This window comes from Clytia hemisphaerica, unplaced genomic scaffold (assembly GCF_902728285.1).
Source record: "Clytia hemisphaerica strain Z4C2 unplaced genomic scaffold, Clytia hemisphaerica genome assembly, whole genome shotgun sequence".
Classification (NCBI taxonomy): Eukaryota; Metazoa; Cnidaria; class Hydrozoa; order Leptothecata; family Clytiidae; genus Clytia; species Clytia hemisphaerica.
The window spans coordinates 1,612,751-1,629,185 of NW_027103836.1; the positions used below are offsets into that span (position 1 = coordinate 1,612,751).

The following is a 16,435-nucleotide window of genomic DNA, read 5'->3' on the forward strand; positions in this document are numbered from 1 at the left end:
CTAGAATCGAATCTCCTTGGTAGGATTTGAAGCCAACAAATCCTACCAAAGTTGCGCGGCCTTGAGCGACCCGCCTGGTTTTTACACAAATGACAGATTGAAACTAAAATTAACCGCTTAATTTATATCACTCGAAAACAAAGGAATTACTAGATTCAATCCGTCATCGAAAATACGGCGTGTATTTCAAGGCTTCACTTTTTCTTGCCTGAGAAAGGTTAGAGATTCGATTCTAGCCCTTCGGGCTTATACTTCATTGGGGTCAACATCCAGATACCAGACCCATAGCCCCAGATAGCCTAGTAGTTTTGTCTTTGTTTTCTTCCGAAGCTTGCCCAGGTCCACCCTTTTTAGAAGATTGGGTTGGCTTTGATACCAATTTTAAGGTGGTACCTACTATTAAATCTTGAAAAGTCAGCTTTGGCCATGGATTGGTATCCTGGATCCTAGCCCCACCCGATGTATAGATTGAAGTAGGCAAAAGACAATTTAAAGAATTTCAAATTAGAGGGGAAAATAAGAGGGGTCAAGGAGGATCTTTCAGTTTCTGAGGGGAGAATTTATCAACAGGGGTCTTCAAATTTCCTAATTTTAGTAATGGTAATTGAATCATTTGAGGAGTTTTAGCTCCTAATTGTCCAAACAAAAAATACTACGCAGTACCATGATTTTCAAGGTTTCCTTCCAAGCTAAAAAATACTGGTACCTGTCTTTCATATTTGGTGAGAAAAGGATAAATCTTGTTTTTGTCAGTCAATTCTAAAAATGAAATTATTCTAAAATTCTAAAAAATTCGAAATTACTATATACACATCACGACTTTAAAATAAGATAACATGGGAATGAACTTAGGCCAAACCTTAGCACAAGTTATAATTAAGTTGAGTCTCAAATTATACCAGTTTCAACGATTATTCTATAATGATAGCGAAAAGTCTGTTCTAAATGAAACAGTATTCAAAGAGGCAATCGTTATATTAATTCAAATTTGTAGCAAACTCCTTTCGTTATAGTTTCTTAGGCCAGTAGAGAAAATTCCAAAATTTGGGCTGAACGTTATAGAAAGATTGTATCTGTTTATTTAAATTTTCCAGGGGGAAGCTGAGGTAAAAGGGCTCTCCTAAGGAGCTCTTGGAGGAGGCTGAGACCCTTGAAGACACTATGCTTTAATAATACTTGAGATATTTTGGATTCTTGCACAGTTAGAAAAATGTGTGTTAATTTCCACTTCAATGGAATGACTTTTAGGCTACCCAAATGAAGACCATCGTTATTAAAAAGGCCCACAAGTCTTGCTTGATGTGTCTTTGACCACTGTATGGAAAAATGAAAAAAATGGAAAAAAGGGTTATCAAGGTTTATTCCGGTTAAAATGATGTTGGAAGGATGATATCTTTAAAATTTTATCAACAAGCTGGTTTTGTAGAGCATGACAACTTAGGAATCGAAACTTTAAAAGAGAATGTTGATTTAAACTGATATAGATTTACGTACATCGTACCTCGTGTGTTAGGGAGAATTATAATTTTATTTTTGAATCTTTATATTAGTGTGTTAGCAGTCACGTAAAATGACATTAAAAAAGACATGGAAACATGATTGTCAATAGCAATATTATTTACTAATATTTACTAATACGATATGTGCTTTTTTCAGGCTTCAGCATATACGTATTCTGACAGACGAATGCACTTTCATTTTTTCACAAAACATGACTCAATGTCGAGATGTGCAAAAAAAAAACAACTTCCCCTAATCAAATATCAAACAAAGGAGGCATTCAAAGCTAAGGTACTATCTACACTGTAGTAAACCCGTCACGACGCAGTTAAGGAGATCACGTGATATTATTCAAACCCACGAATGTCATTAATGCCATTTAAGAGGTTTTTCCATGTAGATTTTAATGAGATATCATCACAGAGGGTGAAAGTGATTCATATTACTTAACACATAATTAGATGAGGCGTAGTTTAAAAAGTGCACGCAGATGCTAATACCATATGTAATATAGTAATCACTTTGTAAATGGATCTAACAAAAACAATAAAGTACAAAAAATTGTTTCTCATATATCCAGAGCTAAATCCAGAGGCCAAATTATAAGTTATAAGGCTTGAATTGTGTTTGGTTCTTCCCAGATCCTTTCTTTGAGGGGAGAATTTTTACCTGGCATTCCAGAAGCAATACTGAGCCTTTGAACATCACGCTGGTTAAACATCTTGACCAATAAAACCAATTTCCTCAAATCAACATTCAGTTCTTTGTCTCAGTTATATCTCCATTCTGTGATTGTTGATTGACACCAATGACAGTAAAACTATTTATATTTTGTTTTCATCTTCTTTTGTTTTGTTTTTCTATTTCACTTTTTTACTGTAAAGGAAAAGGATAGGAAAGGGCGATGGAAATGAAAGAAAGAAATATAGAGGGTAAGGTGGTATAAGGCTTTCTATGTAATTTAAAAGCAGGGAATGGTGACAAACAAGTGTTCGTTATTGAAGGAAAAACTCTGTATATTCTCATTGATACTTATCAAGTAAATGTATGGGTTAATGTTGTGTATGTAAGGGAAATAAGAACGTGGGTAGAAAAGGCACTTCACAACTCTTAAGGAGGAAAAATATGGCTAATTTTGAGTGACGCTAGAGTGTAAACAAACAGCTCTTTTCATTCCATAAACCACGTATTTAGATCACTTTCTAATTATGGAGGTGGCATTCGAATTACAAAACATGATTATTGCTAAGGAGGAAATTGATGCGGATTAAGTTTACATGCAATTCATGCATCATTACAACTTTTTAATGGGATTTACAATAGCTAGCTGATTGCATACTTATTTATGTTCAGCTGTTTGAACCTTCGACAAATATGAAGTGAAAAACAATGTAAGGCTAAACGATTGCGATAAGAACAAATCGTGACCAAAAAATATATCAAGTAATCATCTCATTAAATATACATTATAAAATTCCAGTGAAAAGGTTTAGGTACAGAAAGGAGGATCCAGGAATTATTGTAGCACCATGAAGTGTCATCCCAAATAATAAAGGAAGCTTAAAATCGAAGTTAAAATCTACATTATAAACAAAATTGAAGAAAGGTGGAAAATCTTTTGATACTTTTGAATTATATAATCAAATGTAATAAATATTACCTTAATAAAAATAAACAGAATTTTTGATAAAAAGCAGAAAAATGATATTTACAGTAGCCGACTTAAAGATAAGTGGAAATAAAAAATATATAAAAGATTAGTTCATATTTTATGAAAACAGCACAAGTATTTAAAGACAAAAATCAATAATAGATACTTTTACACATTTTGATAGTGACATGGTATGAATCTAAATAAGTTTAATAAATCAAAATTAAAAAAATATATATGAAAACTAAAAACAATTAAAAACCAATGAAATAGTGAAGTAGATTGTATTATTTTCTCAATAAATTTTCACTTCCAACACCCAAAACATTTTTTTAACAGTTTTTGATAGTTCATTTTTATTCACTTTGAATTCAAAAACTTTCCAATCCACAATAGTAATTCAAATCAAACCAGCATTTAATATGTTAAACTTTCTGGCCAATACAATATCTCCATCTTAACATAGTCAACCAAACATATGACCACCAATAGCCTGGAGTCTGCATGCCTCACCAGGAGCAGCAAGATACAATCACTATCCTTCCAATACCATCGTCATCTGTTTCCAGAACAATGCAATACAGACAATTTTCTCTCTCCATTATTTTCCTCATCGAATGCTTCGGTAAAGAATCATTGAAAATATCATTCCCAGTACCTATAAAGAAAAAAATTGCGGAATCTGAAGTCAATCTATGAAGCTTTATTGAATGGTATTTACTGATGTATTATCTGGAATCAAATTTTAAGTACATCAAGAGAAATCTTAAAGAACTTTAAAAATAACTTTATATCATGATGCTTTTTTTCTACAAAAATTGCTTCACAAAATGATGAACAAATTTCAAACTATTGACAAACTCAGCATTTTTTCTTTTACCTGGAATATTGCAAAGACGATTGCAGTGACTCCAATATAAAGGAAATTATCTTTCAAGAAATCTTTCAGCTTGATGTAACATCCCTACAAAAATAATAAAATGTTGAATATTAAATGAAATGCAAAAGTCTGAACCAATTTGCAATAGGTTAAGTTTCAATAAGATAGTAATTATTTTTAAAAGAAAAAAAATCTAAAGCTATGCTAACAGGAAGTAGAGTAAAACTATCCCATTAAAAACACTTACTTCAGGCTTGTAAACACGATGCCATTCAGCAACAACCTCAGTGGGACATGCCTTTGTTAGTCCATCTGTACAACAAGTTTGCGGAAATTTACCAAACTTTTGATAGTATTTAGAACCCCTCCAATCAGTATATATATCAATGCCACAACAATGAAAATCTCTTTGAAAATCATCTACAGCCTTAGTCAAACCACCTTCACCAGATTCACCATATTTATTCAGCATTGCTTGAGTCAAATCCTTCTGCAGTTCTGTTTCCAACTAAAAAATGAAATCAAGTTAATGTTTATATAGCTACTGTTATGTCTTTGTCCAAACACAGTACACTTTGAATCCAGATTTTCAGCAAGATTTCCAGATTGTAAAACTTTTGAAAACGCAGGAGGATTGGAATAAGTAATCTATCAAACGAAATCAAATCAAACCAAATCTATAAACGATGGGGTTGGAATGAGAATGTCCTAGTTGCAAACTAATTCCAAATAATCAGGGCAAAAGAATTAACTTTAGAAGACATATTCACTAGGTAGTTTGTGGTATTGTGAATCAACATAAATATGAGGTCTTCCAGAAAAAATCCGTTCATTGGGGGTGGGAATTACCCCTGGGCATTTTCATTTTTAAACCCATGGACATGGATTATACCCATGAACAATCATCAATTTAATCTCCTGGACATAAAAATTTACTAGCATCGCAGATTTACCCCCTGGACAAAGCAATTTTTAGAACATTTTTTCGGACCCCTGGACAACTTATCCTCCACCCCCTTACCCGATTTTTCCTGGAAGAGCCCATTATGAAGGATTGAAGTCGTACAACAAGAACAGTTCAAAGACAGTCAAACAGTAATAGTCTTTACTTACATCGTCTTTCTGGACATAAGCGAAAATACCGATAGCAATTTCCAGCAAAAATATGATCACCAGTAACACAAAGAACTAAATAAAAGTAAAGCTTTATGAATCGGGAGTGTTTCATTCTTTCTTTCAATTGAAGGTTGCAAAGATTTGAAGATGACTTAATTGGGTTGCCTCTAGTCGTTGATCATATGCCTGCAATTGTTAACAATGAGAACAACGATTTCCATGTAATGCTGTTTAACAACATTAGTATTTCTAGTCGTAAAAGAGAGAATAAATTGTCAAAAAGATACTTGTGTGTAATATCTGATGAATAATGGGACAGTAAAAAGCAGAAAAATAAATGACTAATAAATATTTCATCATCATTAATGTAAAATAAAAAAGACAGCAAAATATCACTAAGTGGGAATTTGAACCTACTGCGATCAACATAGGAGCAATTTCTTTGATGGAGCCACAACATCCAAGAAATGAAACGACCAGAATAACAGAACCAATAGCGATTGCCACATTTGCTGCTGACAGGTAATCATATTGGGAGATGTCTACGTAATCACCTTTCTCAACTTTCAACCATATTCCAAGTCCAAGGATGGCACAGCCAATCAACTGTTAGGAAAGAAAAACCAGATAATTCAACAAGAACAAGAAAGCACAACCACCTTTATCAAAAGAAGGTATTGAATACACCTTGACTACATGGTAGTATAAAATTACAAGAAAATATAAGAAGATACGGATAGATATCTGTCTCATTTGGTTATTACAATTTACTTACAAAGAACAAGAAGTTGAAAATGAAGAGAAGGTACTTCAAACATGAACAAGATTTCGACATTTCTATTACGTTTATTTTTTACTACTGATTTTATCTGTAAAAACAAATGAAAATGGATTAGATATTTTACAGACTGTTATAAAAACACTGGTTGAACCTACATATCAGCTAAACCATTATTAAGTGATAAGTTATACTCTTTCAAAACATTGAAGCCTCAAGATACACATTTGTCAACTTCTCAAAAATTGTTTAACAGCAATAGTTTGTTTAAAAACTCCTTCACTCAGGAAGTAATAACAAGCATATCTTTGACGAAACAATATAAAATCATTGTCAACACCATGCCAAATATCTAAGAAAGCAAAAGAAAAATAGTTAATTGATCAATTTCTTCAAGAGATTTCTGAATGTGATGCTAAGATGATGTGATTGTTATCAGGAAGTTATTGTAATTCTCCACAAGGATTTAATATACACAGAACTGTTTCACTAAAATATAACCTGAATATAACTCATGATTTCAAAGAACAAATGGCAGAGAGAATCTGGTATTAGATTTTAAAAATTTGGTCGATATTCAACTTTGTGGCTTCAACTTAACCCCACAAAATCTGCCAAATGTATGTGTTTACTTTTCACCTCTTTGTCATTTTAGCCTTAGCGTGAAAAACAGGTTTTGCTAAAATATCAGTAGAAAAATCCAGCAAAATAATCAATCATCAAGAAAACCAAATATTTTCAGGACACTGAAATGGAAGTCTTAGTTTTCAAACCTTTTTGGAAATTGAATCTAATGGATGTTACCTGAAGAATGCCAAAGGTTAAATTGACGATACCAATAATCTCCATATTCCTAGTCAACCATTTAACCACTTCTTTAAAGCACCCCTAAAGCAAAAAATATGAAAATTGATGGAGTGAGAAGGCATGACAAAGACAGTAATCAAAAGAAAACTTCCTTTTGAGATTTACACATCAAATATCTGGATAGTAAAAATGCTGTTCATTGTTTTAAAATCTAAAGGTAGTGAGGATCAAAATCAACTTTACTTTTTGGTAGAAATGCGCCTTTTTATATGATCTAACTGCTTCTATGGAACAATTCAACTCTTTACAGCATGATATTGGATAATGACCATTTTCCTTCATGAAATGTGAATCGTCCCAATCCTCAATACCGTGGTAACCGCAACATTGTTTATTCCTTTGAAAATTGTCGATAGCTGCCGCATGTTGACTCCAAGTGTCATTGGTATAAAGAGCTTGAATGTTTTTTAGGTATGTAGATTCTAAACGATCCCTTAACTAAGTAAAATGCAAAAAATATCTAATAAACACCGAGACAGTAATACCAGAGAAAACACAAAATCCTAAACAACTGATAGTTTTCAGTTGATTAGAGAGAAATCATGTCCTTTTGGTAAATCAGTTTAGAGCATTAAGCTAGTTGACATTAAATGTTAGCATAGAGTAGACATAAAATGTGATTATAAGATTTGTTATTGTTTGATATATCACATTCTTGAGAAGCTTTACCTGATCACTTTTAGCAAACCCGTATATACAAATGGCCATTTCAAAGATGAAAATAATTGCCATGAAGACGAAAAGCTATAAAGAAAGAAAATTTGACCAAAGTACTAGACCAGAACATCTTTGAAACAAAACAGTACTAGAACTTACAATATACATTCACATAAGAAAGAGGACTATTTTTAATTCATCATTTTCATAAAACCACACTAAGATGGAGAGAGGATGATATAAAATGTAACGTGAGGGAAAACATAACAAGTAGACCCTTCAAAGAGGATTAGAAAAATATTGTCAAGAAATATTCAAACAACTTAGCAGGAATTGATAAAGTTTTGATTTAAATGGAGCCCCTGCGATGAAGAGTGATTCATTACTGATTCAACTCACATATAAAATAGTTCTTTGGTTAAAAGCAACATAAGATCATTTTGCCTGATAAGATGAGAGAAAAAAAATTCTGTGAAAGAACTTTGATTACTTAACAGATTTCATCTCTCCCTTTCATTACAAACATCTTGAGTTTTTAAATACAAAGCCACTACAGACAAAATACTTGATGTTCAATTTTATTCCAACTGATTTTTAAACCAGTCAAATCCAGAAGGGCAAAAGTGAAAATAGGGTGAGCGTTTAGTTATTTGATAAAATCATTTAAGACCAAATAGCTGTGTATGAACAAAAAATCAGTTGAACTTACAACAAGAACCATTATTGAATGTTCTGCAATGACACCACAACATCCAAAGAAACTAACAATCACCATGATCACACCAATGATAATACAGAAGGTGTTTGCTGCCATGTATCCAGTGATATAACTGACTTTTTCAGTGACTGTGATATAATCTTGCTTTCCAAATCTACTTTCCATGGCTAGTACTAACAGTGCTGATCCAAGTAACTAAAATATTGAACCGATAGAGTAATTTTCAGATAAAATGTAACAAGCACTCATGTTTCTTACTCTTTTTTATGAAATTTTAAGTTATTTACTGTGGGTTTCAGTAATTTTTTTTTGGAAAATATGAAAGTGAAAGGGACAATAAACAAAACTTACAAAGAATAAAATGATGTAAGATAAAAGTAGGAATTTGGTAATCTTGATTTTCTTTGAAAGATTTTGAGCCATTTTCATCCAAAAGAATATTATTTATCATATCAACAAGATAACAGGTAATTAAGTTGTCTAGCATTTATGTGAGCACATATAACAGTTGGTGTATCAAATTCAAAAAAAAAAGTAGATTATTAAAAGAGAGTCATCATTATGCAGCAGCAATTATACTACAGTAATTAAATCATTGTCATGGGGATAATTTAATGAGATGCTTAATGATTGGTAAGCAAGGCATAAATACACATACAAGTTAACATTTATTTCATAAAATCATGACCAAATGTTAATTACAACAAAGAGATATGTTCTATTACATAATATTGAACATCCATTAAAGATCAGTATTATTTCAAGAACCAAGAAAACAATCAAATCTTTTCATTAATTCTAATACATTAGAAATGTGTCATACATTTACAATAATGGAGTCAGTTAAAGTAAAAAAAAAACGATAAGATACTGTAAGATATTACTATTACAAATAGAAGGAGTTTGTCTATAAAAAGATAAAATAAGAAAATGGAAAAATCACAAAGCAAAAAAGGCATAAAATAAAATGGTTTTATACTTTATACATTAAAAAATCAAAGGAATTGTCAACCAAAAGCAAATCAACTCGAAGTCACCAAAAACCAGTGCAAAAGTTGTGCTTAATTGAGATGAATTATTTTACAAAGTGATACATAAATGCTTGTACAGTACTGTATACTTCGGTATACTTTCACCATTTGGTTTTTCCCTCCAACTTTTCTTACTCAAGCAACAGTACCAGCTCTCTTCAACGCACAAATCAAGCACATAGAAAAGATAAGACCAATAACCTGAAACAAAAAAAATTTCTCCTCTGTGTCTATCCATTTCTGAACTTTGGCTCTGTTCTTATAATGGGAAACTATAAACCCTACATCTTAATAAGATGGAAGAGGAATGGTTCAAAATTTTGAAGGGGTCAAATAAGAATAGTGGTTATCAAACAAAACTTTTTTAAATTTCAAAAAATGATCAGCTCGACTTTATTGTGCATTTATTTACGTCAAACAGGTCCAACAATTTAGAGGTTTGTAGGCTACATTATGGTATACTTTAAGAAAATCTTTCATGAAAACAACTTACTTGAAGGGCAGCAAAAGCAATACCACAAGCAGCTGCTGCGTATGCGTTATCCTTGAACCAATCAACAACTTCTTTAAAGCATCCCTTTAAAACAAAATGATCAGAAATGATTACAGTTCAGTGATAACTTTACTTTTCACCAAATTCAGAAGTGTACATCAAGCAAAGTATTTAATATTGGAACAAGGAAACCCTTTAGTTAGTCTCTTAGTCTGAATCTATTAGGTAATTACTTTTTTATTTTCTGGTTTACGGACATTCAAAGATGATCTTTTGGACCGGAGGATGGAAAAAAATAAAAATAAAATTGCTCTTTTCAAACTTTAATGTTGGAGAAAATTTAAAAATTATGTTTAGAGAAAACTTACATACATTAAAGAACGTTTTTAGTAGGGAAATTGTGTTTAATTTATTAAAGACCTGGACACTGACCATTTTGCTTGCCCTTCTTGCTTTTATAAAATGTAATTTTCTATAAAGTTTCCTTTTTATGGCTTTTCAGTACAAGGTCGGAAGAGCATAAATAAATGAAATATTTGTAAAATCCAATTTTATTTTTATTTTATTTTTGCAAAAAAAACGTCGGCGATTCCGTAAACCAGAAAATAAAAAAGTAATTGCCTTAAGCCCAATAAAAGTTCAATTCTATTTTTCAAAGATTTAACACCTATGCAAAAAGATCCCCCCTGTGACACAAACTCCAGAGAAAGAATCCCTAGCTCCAATTAACTGTTCACCGTCAAAGGGCTTTCATTGCTTGTTAAAATTTGCAGAACAAACAACTGGTAGTACTGCGTAGCATATTAATTTTTATTAATGTCATTTCAACAGCCTGACAGCTGTAAACCAAAACAATAATTTGAATAGAATACTTTTTCTAATTTAATACTTTACCCAGCAGGATAAAATAAACAGAACTCACTAAGCTACGTTAAATTAAAATTAATGTAAAGTTCCTACACTACTATGGTTCTACTTGTAGTTGGCAGTTTTTGGTTCAAACATGAGTATATTGGGCTCTTCCAGAAAAAAATTGTACATGGGGGGTGGAGGATATTTTGTCCGGGGTGTAAATTTGCTCTGTTTGGGTGTAATTTGGGGTGTCCGGGTGTAATTTGGGGTGCCCGGGGGGTCAGCAGATGCTTGTCCAGGGGGTAAAACCTATTGTCCGGGGGCATAAAGTCACCCTGTTCGGGGGATAAATCACTAAAAATTGTTATATCCTCCACCCCCATGTGCAATTTTTTTCTGGAAGAGCCCATTCCTAGTTGGCAATTGGTGATACTTCCAATACAATGATTACACTCATAGTTTGGTCTCTTCCAGAAAAAGTTTGGGGGTGGAAAATAAATTTTTTTTTGGAAATTTACCCCTCAGACATTGTGACTTATGACCCCCAGAAAACAGATCTAACCCCCTGCAAGTATCAGTTGACCCCCAGACATTCATAATTACCCCTAAACAGAGCAGTTTTGCCCCCAAAACAAGGCAAATTTTGTAGATTTTTCACTACCCTTGCACAAAATATCCAATATATCCTGTATATGAAAATTTATGGAAGAGCCCTTTAAGCAAATGTCTTTAGAATGCTGCCCCCCCCAAAAAAATTGCAAATACTTGGCGACAAAAAATAAATCAAGACAAAGTCTGAACGGAAGAAAATATAGTAGCAATGGCTCTATCACAAATAAAACAAGAGATTTTTAATTCCAGACATACATCTTGATTTATTTTTTTGGAGTCAACAAATTTTTTACCAGTGGATATCAAGTTTCAAAAAGAAAGAGATTTATTAAAAAATGAAAGTCAAAAGAAACATCCATTGCACAAATGTTTAAAATATCACTGACCTTTGATTGAAAGAGAGTTGGATCATTCGAGTCATTACAATTGTTTACATCTTTGCAGCATGATTTTGGAATGCTTTTTTCTTTATCAAAATATTTGGAATCCTTCCAGTCTACATAGTTGGTGTAACCACAACATTCAAAGTTTTTTTGAAATTCATCAATAGTTTTGTCGATTGCTGAATTGTCAGTTCCGTTGTATTTGTTTTTGATGGCATCCTGAAAATCTTTCTTCAATTGATTTTCAATCTATGACATAAGCAAAAACAAAAATGCTCTGATTCATCAGTTTCTTATAAATACAAAAATATATATTTGTATATAATGCCATTATGCAACTTAAATCATAATAAATTATTGAATGTGCTTGTGCAATTGTAAACATAAAAATAAAAATAAAAAAATCAGCAAAATTTTTTTGATAAACGAAAAAGTTTTAGTCTTGTTTTGGCTAAAAAACTTGTGACCACACCCCTAAAAATCAAAATTTTGTAGAAAAGAACAGATAATTGTGATATTCACCCAAGGAACAACAGGGAATAAGTGTGCAAAATTTCAGCCAAATCTGACCATTTTTGAAGTCTGTAGCCTGCCCCAAAGTTTTGAGGTGACAGACAGACAGACATATACAGACATTCTCAGATTCAACTGAAGCTAAGAAACCTCTTCTCACCTCATCTCGGTTGATGAATCCGTAAATCCCACCAGCCAATTCAAGGATGAAGATCAACATCAGAAATGTGAAAAACTATAGAGAAATATTAGATCAATCAAGTAAAACAGGTTAAAAATGATTTTTGTCAAAGCTGGAATTATTCAACCACAAAGGAAACACATGGATAATTTTCAAAAACAATTTCTAAACTTATTAAAAGCAGTTCTTTAATAAGGCGATAATCAATGTCAACCCAGGTCAACCAGAAGATTATCGAAAATGAAAGATACAGAGCTGACTGGCTATAAAACTATTAATGTTTGTACTTAAAAAAAGTAACAATCCAACTTAAGGCTTGGGGACATGAGAATTTTTTTTCTTGTTGGTGTAATGCAACATGCTCCAATACACAAAAAAATGTGTCCTATGGTTTCTTTTTTGTTTCATGGGACAAAAAGTGAGAAAAATACCCAAAAGATACACTGATTTTGTCCCTGGGACAATGGAAAACTTCTCCTGTCCCAAAGCCTTTATTTTCAAATTTTATGAATGAAAAACAATTGTAAACCAACAAAAGGGTGACTTACAACTGTAAGCATGCATTGACTTTCTTTGATGGCTCCACAGCAACCAAAGAACGCAACAACTACAATGATGATACCAACAGCAATCATCAAATTGCCCAATGTAATGTATTCAGAAATTGTTGACAAACTTTCAGCAACATTGATAAATTTGTCATCCCCAACTTTCAAGAAGATTCCAACACCAAGTAAGCCACATCCAATTATCTGAAAGATTTTAAAGGCAAATACTAAGACTAGCCTTTTAAAGGTTTACTGTCACCTGATTTGAAATAGAAATAACAGTAGAAATGAATTTTTTTTCAATGAAAATTATACATATATTCAAATACTTACAAAGAAGAGAAAGTTGAAAATAAACACCAAATACTTGATGCAAGTTTGTCCACCTTCTAATTGACTTGACATTTTGAACTAAAGAAATTATAGCAAAAATAATAAAATATTCTCTGGTATAACTGGTTTGTTGGATTGACTTACGAGGAAAAAATCAATTTCTTTTTCAAACAGAGTAGGGATTTTTCCAAACGTACTTGTTTTTAAAAAACTAAATTTTATGATTTTGCATTCCAGGGTGAAAAATGTGAAACCTTAAGTCTCTTTGTCACCCAATGCAACTCTAGTGGTAGGCAGTTTAGACTTAAACTTGTATATCAAGATTACAGAATTATTTTCGTTTTTAGTGGTTTCATTTTTGATTTCAAGCCAACATCTTAGGCTGGGCTTAAAAAATTGTTGATTTGCTGTCACCTGACCCTAGATTTTGGAGGTGGGTCGGCCGGTCTGAATTTTTTTTATTTTGGCGATTTATGAAATTTTTGTCCATGGAAGGGTTAACAGAAGTGATAGCAGGGAATTTACGATTCTTATGCTTGAGACAAACAAGATACAAGTTTTGATTTTTTATTGTTTGAAGTTTTTGAAGAAAAAAAATCTTCTTCAAAATGGCAATAAATTTTTTTGGGTTGGCAGGTTTCGAGGCAGGTTTCGAGGTAGGGTCGGCCGGGTGACGGCAAACCAACATTTTTTTAAGTCCAGCCTTAGCCCCTATTTGCCCTTAGTTACAGGGGTTTGCACAAAAAAACAAACATAGAAAAATTTCCAAATCCCCATTTTAATTAATGCAATAAAAAATGAAACTTTTCTATGTTTCACTTTTTTGCACCAATTCTTCAAAATTAAAATATTTAAGATTTTAAGTTCTTTTATTCAATGATTTTTTACCTGAAAATGAAAGTAAAATCGGCCGCCCACACTCCAAATCCTACACTGTGGAAATGGTAAGGCAGTAATTACTTTGGGCGTATTGGCGTAAGGAGCTGATATAAAGTAAGATATTGACGTATAAGTCAAGCTCTTCAAGACAAGAGGAGCACCTGATTTCATCCACCTCGCTCTCTGCCTCTCCCTCGATTGCCATATAATGACGTAGTAGAGTGTAAATATAGATAAATAAAGCTTATTTTGAGCAACTTTTGGCGTGGGATGGAAGACTTAATATCTCAGGGCTTTGGGGGGGCTTCGCCTGCTGAAACCTGACCAGGGCTCAGCACGACCCTCGACATGGCCCGAGAATTCTCGGGCCTCTTCGGGCCATGTTCGGGCCGAGAGACCCTATCAATTCTTTTGGCCCGAACTTGACCCGAATCATTCGGGCCACGTTCGGGCTACGACTTAAGACGTAAACTGTTAACCTATACATTTGTGCCTGTGTCAGAAGATTACATTGATTAATCCCAGCTTGTCCAGTCATAATGAAATTAAAACGTGAAAATGACGTTGAAAATGTGTGAAAATGTTAATTTTAATTTATTTCGTCGTGTTTCATCCAGTTCATCTTGCTAAATAAACTTAACAAACTCCTCGTGGACCACGCTTCAAAGTTTAAAACCAGGACCAGTTTAATAGCAAATATTTAAGTGAAATCAAGTTTTTCTAGAGAAAATATTGAAAAAATGCAGTCCTGAAATTACACGCGGGTTTAAATCATGATTTCAAAAGTTAGCCCGCGTGTGGCCCGCGTGAGGCCCGCCCGGGCCATCCTCGGGCCATCCTCGGGCTTTATGCGCATTCCAATAAAAGTTTTGGCCCGAGAATTCTCGGGCCATGTCGAGGGTCGTGGCTCAGCCCGAGACCCGTTTGGAGGGCTTACAGCGCCCCTGCAATTTCGGAACTTTTTTTGGCTTAGACCCAAGTTTAAACAAATAACAATTCGGCGTGGATTTTACATCGTTTCCACACTGGCAAATCCTGTAATCTTGATATAAAAGTTTAAGCATAGACTGTTTTTAGAGATGGGAATAATATTAGGAGATGGTCGGAATCGCTCATAGAAACTATATTTCTTTGCTTAGCAATCTTTTTATATGGTTTGGATAATAGTTTGACATAAAACTCAGGAGTCAGTCGAGAAGATTATTTTCCATATACATATATAATTTGTTGGATGGAAATTAATAATAAAAAGAAACTGGTGGTTGTTTGAATTGATATCTCTTTATAATTGTTTTTTGTCCTTCATAGATTATCTGACCCTCTACATGGGAAATCTTTTTTGAGACTGTATGAAAAATTCTAGTCTAGAGAGAATATCATCCCTCCTGCCTTTTAAATCTTTTACAAAAAATTCCAAGGGGGATTTTCAAATCTTCGAATAGAAAATGTTAAGTTGATTGTACTGAATTCAAATAATCAAATAACAGAAACAAAATCTAGGAAACAAACTCATACCTTTTAATTTGATACCCTCAGTTTTGAACTTGAATTTCGTTGTGATTCTCGTGAAGGAGTTTTTGATGTTCTTATCAGCGCTCTTTCCCTTTTTATGATGGATGCATGACGTAATGGTACTCCATCCAGGAAGCTATTTTTTATCTACACATAAATTTTGCTCTCAAATCCAGCTTTCAGCAAAGACTACCCTAATACTGACCCTTGGCAAAATAAAAAACTTTGAGTTCTAAAAGCTTGAAAAGATGAAATATTTCAAAATTCACAAAGAATGCCTTATAATACTCTACGAAGAAGAACTACAAAAAGGCGCTAGTTTTGTTACAATGTAAGGGCTAGCTTACACGCTAAAGTAAGTGTTTCATTAGGGCGTTACGTGACTTCCGAGCAGATTCTAGTTACTTCGCGCTGGCACGTATGCACAAGAGAACACAACATTCGCGATTTCGCCTTATAAGACTACCCTATAATAGTATATCAGTCGGAACCACTACATAGAAATGGCAACTATTTGCCTTTAACGGGAAATATTTCCCGAACGGGAGTAAAAAGGAGAAAACAAAGGAAAATTTTGTGAATTTCATGACCCTTATTGCTATTGGGACAAATTTGACCAATTTTGATCAAATTTCGATCTTTCCTGGGGTAAAAAGTTATCAAATTTTCGTATTTCTCCGACCCTGCCTTATTTGGTGGGACTGAAATTTGATTTCTGATTTTTCTGACCCTTAGCAGGACTTTGGAAGTCCAAAAAAGGTATCCTTAAGGGCGGCACATACCGTACCGTCCATTTGCCTAAGCAACCCCAACCCCCTGGGTATATGTCCTTATAGAGCATCGTAGCTGAGGCTACTTAAAATCTTCTTTAGTTTCGAGCGAAGGAGTGACCGAGTGAGGCCTAAAAAGCCTGGACCTGTCTGTTTTGTAG

General features: G+C 33.3%; 3 protein-coding genes across 6 annotated transcripts in view; all 3 read right to left on the reverse strand.

Annotated features, from left to right (window-relative positions):
- LOC136807192 (protein MFI-like) overlaps positions 1–2,372 on the reverse strand; it is a 51,138-nt gene extending 48,766 nt beyond the window's left edge. For all 3 annotated transcript variants that reach the window (XM_067063773.1, XM_067063776.1, XM_067063774.1), the window contains exons 1-2: positions 2,170–2,372; positions 707–759 (exon numbers count right to left, since the gene is read on the reverse strand). In XM_067063773.1, coding sequence (XP_066919874.1) covers positions 707–759; positions 2,170–2,221 — 105 coding nt within the window. In that variant the 5' untranslated portion in view covers positions 2,222–2,372. The remainder of the gene's footprint in view (positions 1–706; positions 760–2,169) is intronic.
- A 123-nt stretch (positions 2,373–2,495) lies between these two features.
- LOC136807067 (uncharacterized) lies at positions 2,496–15,608 on the reverse strand. The gene is made up of 13 exons (XM_067063635.1): positions 15,508–15,608; positions 13,114–13,191; positions 12,781–12,984; positions 12,212–12,286; positions 11,542–11,787; positions 9,692–9,775; positions 9,337–9,399; positions 5,923–5,994; positions 5,565–5,753; positions 5,145–5,219; positions 4,279–4,539; positions 4,032–4,115; positions 2,496–3,809 (listed from the first exon to the last, which is right to left on the reverse strand). The coding sequence occupies exons 2-13, from the start codon at positions 13,183–13,185 to the stop codon at positions 3,762–3,764; spliced, it is 1,473 nt and encodes a 490-aa protein (XP_066919736.1). The 5' UTR covers positions 13,186–13,191; positions 15,508–15,608; the 3' UTR covers positions 2,496–3,761.
- LOC136807196 (CD63 antigen-like) lies at positions 5,978–8,683 on the reverse strand. 2 transcript variants are annotated; one of them, XM_067063780.1, is made up of 6 exons: positions 8,519–8,683; positions 8,159–8,362; positions 7,462–7,536; positions 6,976–7,230; positions 6,730–6,813; positions 5,978–6,277 (listed from the first exon to the last, which is right to left on the reverse strand). In XM_067063780.1, exons 1-6 carry the CDS (start codon positions 8,594–8,596, stop codon positions 6,209–6,211), a joined length of 765 nt encoding a protein of 254 aa, XP_066919881.1. In that variant the 5' UTR covers positions 8,597–8,683; the 3' UTR covers positions 5,978–6,208. The 2 variants fall into 2 exon arrangements, with proteins under 2 accessions (XP_066919881.1, XP_066919882.1); XM_067063781.1 differs by lacking the exon at positions 7,462–7,536.
- Positions 15,609–16,435: the final 827 nt, after the last annotated feature.